The sequence below is a fragment of the Seriola aureovittata genome, chromosome 2 (assembly GCF_021018895.1).
Source record: "Seriola aureovittata isolate HTS-2021-v1 ecotype China chromosome 2, ASM2101889v1, whole genome shotgun sequence".
NCBI lineage: Eukaryota > Metazoa > Chordata > Actinopteri > Carangiformes > Carangidae > Seriola > Seriola aureovittata.
Window position 1 is genome coordinate 11,565,834 of NC_079365.1, and position 13,559 is coordinate 11,579,392.

General features: G+C 39.4%; 1 protein-coding gene across 4 annotated transcripts in view; it reads left to right on the forward strand.

The window, feature by feature from the left end:
* The first annotated feature begins 771 nt into the window (after window positions 1–771).
* LOC130182938 (histone deacetylase 7-like) overlaps window positions 772–13,559 on the forward strand; it is a 41,511-nt gene continuing 28,723 nt past the window's right edge. For 2 of the 4 annotated variants that reach the window (XM_056398165.1, XM_056398174.1), the window contains exon 1: window positions 777–1,070. In XM_056398165.1, coding sequence (XP_056254140.1) covers window positions 1,052–1,070 — 19 coding nt within the window. In that variant the 5' untranslated portion in view covers window positions 777–1,051. Of the gene's footprint in view, window positions 1,071–8,785; window positions 9,165–13,559 lie in introns of those variants that run through there. The other 2 variants (XM_056398190.1, XM_056398182.1) reach the window with 2 other exon arrangements.

A 13,559-nucleotide genomic window follows, 5' to 3' on the forward strand; every position in this document is an offset into this window, starting at 1 on the left:
GATAAGCACCATGAGTAAACTGCTGCCTTTGAATAACTTGTGGGAAAAAAACAGGATTTTATGTGCAGCACATGTTATAGGTTACATGCTCTATGTTTGCATCTCTTCAAATTACATAAATTCATGTTACAAGTACAGGAAAGACAATGGGTAAAAGTGAATCACTAGAGTCTGTATGGATTATCATACCTGTCATACCTTAAGCCTGAAATAAATAAATAAACCTTAAATTAACATCTAAATTAAACTGAGTAGCGTAAATAAATACAATAATAATAATAAAATCATTAAATAGTTATTTTTCTAGTTTCAGGGATTAGTCTGCCTTTTCAAAAACTGCTTTACAGTCATTTTCATCCCATCAGCACCAGCACACATTTCTGGCTACAAAACTGGTGTAAATTATTCTCTGGTGGCCAATAAAAGACGACACTGAGACACACCAACGACAAACTTGCTTTTGATTTTGCTCTCAATTTCACAAGCAAAGTGTGATACCACTGTTATATGTCTTTTAACACATGTAATGCTTGATGCTTGATTCTTTTTTGGGTCCTGTGTACTTTGTGCATCCTAAAGCAACACTTCCTGCTATTGTCCGTCAGACACAAGCAGCTACACAATCTGTCGCTCTCTCCTTCTCTCCAACACACACACAAACACACACACACACATGCAGAGGCACATCCCTCCTCCCCTCCCTCCCCGGAGGTTCTGGTGCAGGGGCAGCACTGACAAAAAGTTACAGTGGGATGATAGGGCAGAGCAACTGTGTCTTGTCTGAAAGAGAAAGAGAGAGAGAGAGAGAGAGAGAGAGAGAGAGAGTTCGCTCACATGAGAGGAAGTGCAAGACTGAAAAGTCAGAGGGAGCCCGTTGTGTCAAGCAGTTGACTGTGACTCTCTCTGTCAGTGCACAGCCGGGCTCCAGCATTGCAGCACCACTCCCCTGTCAAAGCAGGATCTATCTTCTCCCCGAGCCTCCCAGCCTGTCCGATTGCTGCCTCTGTGATTGAGTGGACTGCTGTGGGAGCACAGTGGGACCTCTCACTGGATGTCAGCACCAAAAGCTGGTAGGAGATATAACATATTTGCTATTTGCATTCACATATATCTATCTGTGGAAAGAGTGTGCAACAGCTGCATTAAAAAAAAGAAAGCGTGTCTTCTTCAGTGACTGTATATTACTGAGAAAGTTTGTCAATCTTTTATTTATTATACTCTGAAGAGAGGATTCTAGCTGCAGATGTTAACACAGTTTTGCTCAGACTGAAGATTTTTGGTCCAGTTGTTGGTTTGGTTTTTATCTGAGTCTCCATTATGTGCTCTTACTACCGGCAGATAGTCAGCTTCGGTTGGCTTCAGCTGTAAGAATCTGGGGTTTGTTCTGGTTTCAGAGTAACAGCTACACTTTGTTATCAGTGCAAATGCTTCAAATTTGTGTAGACATACAAATGTGCAGGAATGTTAAGAGGAAAACTGTGGTTAGCAACAAAAAAAAATAATAATTGAACTTTTTTTTTTTGGTTTTATTTGTTTGGTTTTGGAAGTGTTGTTTCTCAGGACAGGGAAGGGGAGAAAATTGGAAACAGACCCACCCACCCTGGAGAGCTAGTCTGTCCACGAAAAGTAGAGGGCAAAGAATGAGGAGACACACAACAACAGTCCTTTACTGCAATGCTGAAGGAGACAGAGCACAGAGAGACAGAGATGAGAAAGAGAAGGTGTTTAGCAAAAGGATAAAAAGAGGTTTAGTTTCAGACAGTCAGAATTAATTAATTTGCTGTCACAACACCAGCTGTCCTCTGGACTCAATAACTCTACTTTCAAACAAGGACATTACAAGCAAGAAGCAGAAATCGAGTGTTGACAATGCTTGAGTTGTTAAATCTTGCTTATGCATGAATACATTTGTTTGCCCACAGACACATGGTTTTTGGAAATCTCTAACCAGCCTTAAACATTACATCCCCACTTCCAAATGCTAAAAACCGCATCATTAGAAAGAAGGTAAAGGGTTAGTAGTGACATTTGTAAAGCAGGTTTAGCTTTTCACCCCCTCCTTCCTTGTTTTTGTGCACTGTACATAAATCTTGCTGCATAAGATGAAATGCTGGCCTCAGCCTTTGCTTGCTCTCTTGCCCAAAACAGTAAACTTTCGCTCTATTTTTACTCTCCCATGCTGCTCCATTTTTAGAGACTTGTCTACGTGGTTTGTTGGGCAATAAATCAGACTTTAACTGCTCTGTGTCCTCTCAGAAAATAATGGGAGTATAATCATGACATTCATGGTTTTGTCTGTTTGTCTTTATCTTTACACTGATGAACACAAATTTGTGTTTTAGGGAGTTTAACACTGATAAAAATGTAGCAGACAAGAGCTTAAAGAATACAAAGTCTCTGAGGACAGATGCCACCCTGTCCAACCATACGATTTTTAATCTCTAGGAATTCAATGTTTCACCATAATTACCTGATAAAATAAAATTATTATTTCAATGTGTCTCCCAATCCAACCATTAAAATTAGTCTTACCTAAAATATTAAAAAGTGCTCTGGTGAGATAAAGCCATTAAAATGATTTAATAGCTAAATGCACTTTTTTGTCGTTTTGTGTGTAACAGACAGATTTATGACAGATTTATACTAAGAACTAGAGCAGAAATGTTTAGTCTATTGACATAAAAATAGAAAACAGTAATAATTTTGATACTGAATCAATTGCAACACATTTGTTTGCAAAAATTCAAAGCAAAAATATCCTGGTTCCAGATGATAAAATGTAAATATTTTCTGGTTTTCTTAACTTTAATCTTTGAATTAGTTGAACAGAGCAAGACATTAAAGGATATCATCTTGTGGAGTAGTAGGAACTTGTGATGTTTACTTTATAGGCCAAATGAATAACAGATTGATTGAGGAAATAATTGGTAGAGTAACCAATAATTAAAATAACAGTTAGTTGCAGCCATATTGAGAAGCCATATTTAGTTTGATTATGGGACAACAAAGAAATGTCAAGTGCAAAGTGGCAAATCAGTCTGAGCAGCCAAACTGTATAAATAACTCAGTGAATTTCAGCATCTGTATTTCTGTCATTGTGATAAATCATCCGACTCTGAGTTTGTTTGGTTTGTAAAGGTCGAGGAGCCAAAGGTTAAGAGGCCACAGTAGGCTGGAAGTGGCCCTCAGGGAGCATAACTCTCCCTCATCTCCGAGATGGAGTCACAGCACGAGTGTCTAAATCAAGCCGAGTGGGTGTCGACCGAGGGAACAGAGGGAAAACAAAGTGTTTCAATTTCAAATCTGAACACTTGTCTTGTGTAGGCTACATAGTTCAGCCCTCTCTAAAAATGTTAAAGATATGCCATTTAGATTATTTGTCTTTGGAAACCTCCATAAATAACGTCTTGTTGAGAAGGTTTTGCTTAAGTGTCAGTCCAATCAAAACTTAAGTGCATCTTTGTTTTCAATTACCAAAATGACTTTTGGATTCGCACTGGTCCATTACATTTTCCAAGGACAGTACAGTAACTTGGCTGTACCGTAGGCCAAAAGTATGGTGATTCAAAACAGATCACCTCTCATTAAGTCCACTCTGGTCTGAAGAGGGTTCTTCATGATAGCAGAAGCTGCCAACTGAGGTCAAGTGAGCACTGTAAATGGATGACGAAGGAACTCAAGATGAGTGCTTGATACTGAAGGGTGGCCCATAATAAGTTCACTACCATCTCTTACACCTGAGCAGCCTGCTGTTTGTTTTTAGATAACAATCATTAGATGCAGTCATTTATCTGAGTAGCATCCCCTTGTGGAAAAGTAACTTTACTGCAAGAATCTGCAGCAGTTTATTTGAATGTTACTGCCACGGGCAGTCTAATTGTAAAGGGAAATACTGCCAGAGGGATTTTGTCATGGAGGAAGCTGTTTAAGTAGATGCTGTCAGAAAGTACTATCTAAAGATGAAAACCACTCGTGAAATCTATGGACATTTAACCCTATAAAGTTTCTAATTTGTCTATAGTATAGTAAACAGCTGGCATCATAAGACTTTTTCAAAAAGAACATTAAGTTCACAGGAGCTTCTGTGAAATCACTACCTCAGGTTTGTTCAGTTTGTCATGTATAGTAGTTTTAAAAGACACGTCACAAACCTTTTCAAAGGGGTACACACTGTTCTGAACTCTGTTTTGACATTTTTCCACACGTGTGCACACAGGAGTGTGAAGGCGTCGTAAAGCAACACTTTCCAGCATCACAGTCAGTTTCCAGAGAAACTAGGCGAGTGTTAAGTGCTATCTCTCCCCTCTGTGGGCTGACTTTGCTTTGCTGTTGGGAATGGAAAGGCTTTAGAGGCTACCCACTGCTGCGAGCAGCCTCCAGCAACTTCTTGGTTCAAAGATACCACACAGCTGCTAGCTACAGCTACGCGGGGCCTACGTGAACACATGCAATGGTCTTTATTACAAACAATTCAAGAATTCTGTCGTTTTTGTGCTGGGCACGTAGCATACAATGGGTTTATCATAACTTTTTCAATAAAAAAAGAAGCAATATACATAGATAGATAAAGAAAGAGGAATTGAAGAGTTGAGTGATTATTCTCTGAGGGTTCCTCACTACATGATCCCTTTCACATAACACAGTAATTTGAATCACTATAGTAAGAAAATATTGATTAGTGCAGCTTTACGTCTCTCAGTGCATGTCTCTGCATGCATGTTTGTAGCACTGTACCAGTTTACTACTACTACCGCTACTACTAATTCTGTCCACTCTGTATTTATGACACCCATTTCACATCTGTCAGTTCTGCAGAAAGAATAAAATAGATAAAAGTTCTGAATGTACTGTCTACGAGTCAGTGCATGTCTCTGCATGCATGTGTGTGCATGTGTGTGTATGTGTGTGTGTGTGTAAGGTAGGATGACCCCCTAGATAATAAAAAACAAATTCTTGTTTGTGGACCCCCAGCCTCCACCTGTTACCAGGAAATCTGTCTAACTGATAACTACACACAGTCCAAAAGTCACAATATTGTATTGTGACATTTTTGCCAGTGACTCCTCTAATATCACACATATTATCAACTTCAAACTGTCAATACCAGAGAGAACAATCACACATGCACCACATGCAGCGACAAAAAACGCTGCTGGGTGTTTGTTTTTGTGTTTGAGTGTGTCTATGCAGCTCTGGAGGCATGCCAGTGTTGGCTTTTGCCTGATTGTGCATCTTAATTATTCCTGTCCCAGCCTTTTCCACTTTCTAATCACTTTCTCACTCCTCCTATCTTTCCTTGACTCCCTACTTTTCTTTCATTCTTCTTGGCAATCTGCCCTGCAACTGCTGCTCCCTCCATCACCGTATTGCCTGACTGCATTCCTCTCATTCCTACTGGCTTCCTGTGACTGGAAGAGGAGTGAGCCCTACTGGCCACAAAACTCCACCTTGGAGTCCTACCCATGTATGCCATATGTGTCTTTCCAGTTCTTCACTGTTCTGGCTTTCAGTGTTTAAAAATCAAATCTCTGTGAGTGTCTGGTGAAGACTTCTCCACAGTATCTCTCTCTGATACTTTCATTTTACTGAAAGGTGGAGATGTTTTAAACATAACCTCTAATGGCTGTCCCTCTGTCTGTGATCCAATCAGTCATATATGCACACACACACACACACGCAAACAGGTTGGCTGACACACCTACACACAGACGCAAACCCTCACATGCTACACAGCAGCGGCACTGCCCTTACAGTTTGACACCAGAGCCAGTGTAGAAATGGTGTGAGGGGGAGAGATAAGAAGGGAGAGCTCTATTGACATCTGATGACGACATGTTAACAGAAACACAAACATCGGTGCCAACTTCATCAGTCCAGTTAATAAACGGCTGTTAGCGTCATTGTATTACAATCAATTTTATGGAAATTAGTATCTGACATGCTTTATATGACCTGATTAAAATGAATAATGACTCATGATGACTCATGAAATTATTTGCAAAGGCCACACCAAATCAGTAACTAAACAAATTTTGGGATATATGATGCTTTAAACATAAACTGTTGAAAAGGTTAGCTAAATTTAGGGAAAATAAAACTCAGGAAGAAACCATGTCAAGGCACTCTCTACATCTGCAAATAGAAGAAGGTCTGTCTCAAGCATGTGTTCAAAAATGGAAGAGCTGCTATGAAATTGAATTTGCTTGTACGTATCTCAAATTATTCAGGCCACAGTCAGCCCCGTGACTGGGGGATGGACTGTCAAGCCTTGCCAAGAGCACAGGGGAAAAGACATACTGTTGTTGAAATTAGACTGAGTGTTGTTGATAGCTGTTTTTTTTTTTAACTCTGGCCATAATTTTCCCCATAGGTACTTGATTTAACCGAACAACAGCAAACATATTGACTCATATGAGCAGAACCAGTCTGGGTAACGTGGAATAAAAGTCTGATTGGTTTATCTCCATGCATCCAATGATGAGGACTTCTGTGTTGGCAAAGAGTGGATTTGTCCCCAAGCAGGATGAGGAATTAGCGAGAGACAGTGAGAGTTCAGTCTTGGATAGACAGTGGTAGAACGGACAGCACTGTGCAAATTAACAAATTTTGTGTTGGTGTATGCCTGGATTTACATTTGTGCATCTACGCATTTCCCAAACAGAACTTAGCTATGTTGTCCAGAGGCTTCACAAGTTGATCAGATCCTAAAATAAAAATACAATGAAATCAAATCAGAAAAAGGCACATAGTACAGTAAAAAATAAACACACTGGCACAAAACAAGCTGCGTGTTAAGTTGGCAGCATATCAAGAATTCAATCAAATGGACTTACAGTATAAGACTCTTTCCATATACTCAAAGGTTCTGGATCCTGCATGAAGCAGATCAAATGTGTTGTAAAGTGGTTGACCTGATATGCATATATTGGGAAGCACAGGGGAGGATGTGGGCATTTGGGTCTTGAGGAGTTGTAACATTTATTTATTGACATAACAAACATGCACATACATTGCACTGCATGTTCCCAGACACACCGCTAACTTCTAACTCTCTCCTCGGATCACTATAATGAATCACCCGTGAAAGATTCCACAATTATCCTCAACACGTAAACGCAAACCTCCAAAAATTACTGCTCTGCACTCTGCATGACTAGTCCCAGCCTTTGTCAACGGGACACGGTCACGCCTCCGAAAATAACAGAAATTGTAGATACAAACAGCTGGTAGTCAAGCTAGCTTTGAGAGACAATAGCCTACTGCCACCACAAGTGGGCAGTCAATTACATGATGAAAGCAAACAGTCTACAAAGTTGATAAACAAATCTGATACTTTAAGGGCTTATCAAAAGTGACTTATCAAAATGTACTTTAATCTACTTTTACCTGGCAGATGAACTAATAAGAGGAGCTGCTTGTATTTGGGGAAAACTTATATTTGTACTGCAGGCCATTTTATCTGATGGCTATAGGTTTAAGCATTTTTCACAAAAGATATTTTGGAATGCCACAGTAAGAAAACCAGTTTTCAGTTTCAGTCCTGGTGGTGAAATTGCTGTCTCACTGTCACTTTGTAATGACACTTTAATATAATAGAGCCATCTTTAATGTAATAAGTAACACCTGTGCTTTTCCTACCATGACAAGATAAAATGTCCGCGGTGCCAATTAGTTACTTTACAGTTGAGGACCGCGTTACCCCTCAAATGATCTAAAATCCACAGAACTGCAGGTATCACACACGGATGGATTATCATACTTGGTATTCATGACTTGAGTCTTGACTTAGACTTGAGACAGATGACTCGAGAGGACTTGTTTTTTTAATTAAATGTTTGCACGTTGTTTGCATGTCACATTTTGTTTTTGAATCATGATTGGGTGACTTCTAGTGCGATGCCCGCAACCCAGCTATCATGGGAAGAGGTTAAGTCTAAAGATACTAAAAATATGAATTACAGGAGGAAAGAGAACACAGCATTTTACACAAAAGTTCCATATAGAGACATTGTATTAGTAATAACTAGAGTCGCCCTCAGTAGACTGCATATGTCCACCAAGGTCAAACAATCCTTTGGATTCCTAGACACGCCGTTATAACCGGATCTACACCCAGATGTAATTGGTTGTTCTCTAGCCTATGCCGCATCCCTCCACCAATTTTTTGCTGACAAATAAACAGACATGGGTGAAAACATAAAATCCTTGGTGAGGGTAATGATAATAATAAGACTAAAATGGTAATTGTAGCAGTGGGTGGCTTGCAATCACAGATCCAGACTCTACATTGCCCCAAAATGTCAAATATCAGTAAGCTTTATAAGGTGTAAACAGACTGATTTAAATGATAATCAGATAATCAGAATTCCAAATAACTTGACTTGTGACTTGCTTGATCTGAGCAATTGTCTTGATTGATTTACAGCAGGGACATAACTTTACCTCACCACAGTAACTTGAGACTTGCTTTACACTTGTACATGTGTGACTTACTCCCACTTCTGCCTAAACCTACCCTTAATCTTATCCTTACCTTAACCTAAACCTAACCTTTCATTATTAATCTACTTTGTGGAGATGTGCATTTTGTCCTCATAGGGAAGACAAGTCCCCCTATAACCGTGTAAACAGTTAAGGTCCCCACAATATGAGTAATATCTGAAACACACACACACACACACACACACACACACACACACACACACACACACACACAAGTAGAGCATCCTTACCACAGCTGAGTGCAGCAGATGGAGCCCTCACACCAGCAGCACACACACGGATGAAAGTGAGACTCCCAGCAGATTTATCAGCAGTTTCACTACACACAGACTCAGCGAGGAGGAGACCCGTGAGTGGAAAGCAGCCTTTCGGAGAGACGGTAGAGACAGTCTTTCTCTTAGCTAATTACCGATACATTTTGAAGCGCTGAGTTTGGTTCCGTGCATGTAGCCTATAGAGCTCTGACAGCGGCGCGTGCTGACGGTTGGAACAAAAACGGAAAATAAAATTGACCCAACATGAGAAGAACAGGTTGCTGGACGAAGTTTTTTTCCGTCCTTTCTTTTGTTTGACTCGCAGTTGCCACTTTAAAACAGACTGCCAGTCCCTCCCGTGTCGCATGAAATAGAAAATGCGTCGCTTTTGAACTTCATCACCAAAAGGTAGGCGATCTTAATTTGCTAACTCTCACAGTTAAGTAGGCTAGCTAGCAAACGTGGTTTAAAGTCATTAGTACTTTCAAAATATCTTTATTCAAAAGTGTCCGGACTGTTACCTTACAGTTATTCATGTCGTCTGAAACACTTCAACTGAAAAAGTGTACTTTCTTTTTGTGTTGAAAATGTGAACTAAATTTCAGCTGACTGCCATAAACACTGTTAAATCCAGGTTATTCTTCTCCTGGCTTGTGTCCAAACTCAGCAGGTGTAAAAGTTCACCTGGCTGACATTGTCAAGTGCAATCTGATGCTTTCTTCACATATTGAAAGGAATAGAATAGTACAGAAAAATAAAGACATAATAATTTCCAAAATCAGATTAAGTGTACATTTTATGAGGTCAGTGTCAGATGCAGCAGTCTGAATAGTAAATACCTCATTACCTTTCTGAACTAATTGACTGTGTAACTCTAGGTGCCATGGTAATTATACTAATCTGACAGGCAAGAGGACTATTTAAGGTGATAAATAGGGCAAATAATGGTGTAATTATAGCATTAAGGCCTCATTGTTAGTGCAAGTGTAGAATTTCCTACTAAATGTATTTCTGCCCATAACGTCATTGAAAGATTTGACTCATTCACTGCTAGGCAACAAATGCTTGGTTGTTTGATAGGTCATGGGGTGGGCAGCTGTGTTTCAGTGTGTATGCTGTATTATGACAGAAGTTGTAAAAATTGTTAGATCCCACCCGAGCCCCTTCGTCCCCTAGAAAATGAAAACACACATACACATGCACATGCACACGTACACGTACATACACACATCCACACACACATAGCAGCTATGCATGGAATAATGTTCTCATGTGTCCAGGTTCCCTCTCTGGACAGGATGAGGTCATAGTCTCAGTGCTGTTGTGGGGATACAGTTACATTAGTTTCATGTGGGCCGTGCCAAAGGAATCGACACCACCTACACTCCTCTGCCCCCTTTCTCTTGCCTTTTAGATCTCTCCCTCTCTCCTTAATTTTTTCCTCTCATCATCTCAGATGACCAGCAGTGATCGTTATTACATTGAATAGGTAAATGTTGACCTGTATGCATGCATGACTGTCTGTACAAATACTGTATCCAGGCATGTGCGTGTTTACAAAGGAGCATCATTGAATTAAGACTTTGATCATAATAACCAGCCTTTCATTCTACATGATCAGTGTCATCTTACCCAAACTGTTGATCACAAAGGCCCCTTGCTCCACAAGTTGTGACAGCCTGTGGGTTTGGCTTTGTCCCAGTCATCAACACTGAACAGGCCTCACATGGCTGAAGGTTCAAGTGAAACATAACCACCATCATCTTAGAGAAAAAGTAAATTATTCCCACTTTCTCTAGAGATGTGGAAATCCTGTTTGTCTCACTGTCTGTGGAGTTTTTCCTACATTGTTGAACACAAGACATTTATTATATCTGCTACAATCCTTTCCTCTTACAGCTGGCATCAGCCAGTCATGCTCTGGCCTTACTAGTTGTAAGGTAATCGGTGCAATAGTTTGCAATTCATATAACTTGTATCAGATAATTGTACTGGGATTGTGGTTGCTAGCAGTCAGTGCTTGCTATTGAGATATGAAACTGAGTTTCACTTTGCATACTGTAATGGGTATCAATCTCATAGAAATTCAAAGTTATTTAAAACACATAAGATGATTGTGTGTCTTTTTCTTAACACTCAATTCACCATGTGGTATGACACATAATTTAAGGTAACAGGTAGAGAGATGTAATAGTTGTTTTGCTTGTCTTTCTTGAGTTTTCTTTAGAGTTTTTGCTTTGAAAAAGTCTTTAATGTACATTTAATCAGTGATCTTCAATTACAAATCTTGAATGATGTCAGTATTGGATCCCTCTTTTTTATTAGTCTTGCGGTCTGGAAAGAGAGCTGTAATAAAGATTAATTATTGATTAATCTTTTGATTATTTTCTTACATAATCCATTCATCACGTTGTCTATTGAATTTGAGAAAATAGTGAATTATTATAATTTTCTAGAGCCCAAGGTGATTCAGATTGCTTGTTTTATTTGACAACGAGTCCAAAGATATTCAGTTTTCAATTATATACAGCTTTCTTGAAAAATTAGTAAAATATTAATTGATGATCACACTAGATGTGGATTCATTTTATGTTGATTGACTTATTGAATACATCTCTAATTGTTGAGATGCTGGTGAGATGAGACTAGGGCTGCAACTGATTATTTTCAATGTTGATTTTTATGAGTAATCCTTTATAAATCAATTAATTGTTTGATTTTTAAAATATCAGAAAATAGTGAAAAATGCCTGTTAAAACCTTCAAACTTCTTGGTTTGTCTGATCAACAGTCCAAAATCCAAAAACTCACAGTTGAGAAGCTGGAACTAGGATGTGCTTCGTATTATTTCTTTAAAAATGACTGAAACGCTAAACAATGAATTGATTATCAAAACAGTTTCTCAATTCATTTTCTGTTGATCAACCATTCGATTCATCAATTTATCTTTTCAGCTCTAGATGGGATGCACATTCATGTCTTCAACAAAGTTGAAGACATAAAAACGTTAGTAGATCCTTTTATTTTCACTTTGCAAGCTGCATGGATGATTAAGATGAGCATCTTCCCCATCTAGTGAATTAATCACTTATTTTCAATGTATTTGACATTGAAAACATTTGTTGGATTCGTTTGACCCCTCTATTGACCTCAGATAGGCCTTTACATACATAAGAACCACAACAAAGACAAAGTCATATTTAGTGATCAGGCCTTCATCAGGTATCCATTTTGGGTGGCAGGCTAGTTGTGAAAGTGAATATCAATCTTTTCCCAAGACAGATAACCTTTAAAAGTCCCCAGTGTTTTCCCAGTGTTAGCCACAGCAGTGCATTGACAATAGGGACAGTGTTCTGGCCCAGCCAGGCTCAGGATCACATTTCCTGTTCCTGATTTAAGATCAACTCAGCTGACTACTGATACACTTTACCGCTTAAAAACGCAGCAACAGGACCATCACTCTGCTAGTGTATCATGTGAGTGTGTGTATTTGTGTGAGAGACAGAGCAAGAAAGAGAGGGAGAGGGCAAAAAGATGGAGACTATTAGGGAAATCAACAAAGTTCTAACAAAGACAGTAACTATATCAAAACCAGCAGTAAAAGCAGGCTAGAGCCGGAAGACAGTAACCTTATTCTTACTGACTGCAGGGTGTATTTGAAACAAAGAAGCTCTTCTGTGTACATAGCCTTCTAACCCAGTGTGCAATAACAGACTGTGATACACAGAATACTGCAGAGACATGGGTGACTTATAGTAGGAAGTGGGCATTAGAACCTGTTCTCTCAGTCAAATCATCCCTATGCCAGCCGTTGGGTTTTTACATGTAAAAAATAAATATATGCCAATATTTCTCTGTCTGTGGGTGTGTAAAGGCCACATTTCCTCAACAACATCTGGTAATGTCAGGATCACAGTGCAGAGGTGGATGTTTGTGGGTTGAGATGAGGTGTACAGACCACTAACCTGAATCGGTCCATGCTCAGATGATCAGTTGCTGTTTCTTTTGAAGTACACAAAGGAAGTCAGCTGGTGTTCCCGTCAGGTCAAATGGTAGCTCATGTTTTGATTTGCATAATTGAGGACAAAGTAAAGATGATCATTTGTGTGTTATGTATCTGAATGAGGGCTGTATTAGTACTAATATTCTATATTACGTCTCTCCATTATGACTGAGAAGCACCTGCGAGATCATGAAAGAATAAATGTCAACTCCATTAGCAGTAATACATATTGCAAATGTTCTCAGGCAAGACAAAGTTTCAGTCTCATGCCAACCTTATGACAGCACCCTGGGCCAAATTTTGGTTCCCCCTCCAAAAAGGATGACCTCCTGGAACCCAAAGGAGAAATAATGAAACAATTTCAACAATTGTCAGTCTGTTTTGGCTGTGAGAAATCAAGTTGGTGAATCACACTAAAGAGCATGCTAGCTTGTGACATTCTCTCTCATATACACACAACTCTACAGTGAGCTGGTGAACCCTCACCTTTTTCCCGCGCTGCCTCAGGGACTCAAGATCAAGAGAAGTCTCATAAGTGTCTGACCTCTGATCTCTCGGTTGAACAGGGTGGCAGGGACAGTACAAAACAGTACTGATGACTATGAGAGAAAGAAGGAAAAGACTACACAACAGAGGAATCTCATATCTGCTTGTGCTATTTTCCTGCTGACAGTCAAGTGTAGGAATGTATTAGTCTTATGTCGTGGCATAATAACTTGTTACTTCATATGCCTTGGGGGGAAAAAGGAAATGAGCTGTGCAGTACGCTTTATACAGTTTAACTGCATGGGTAAACATATG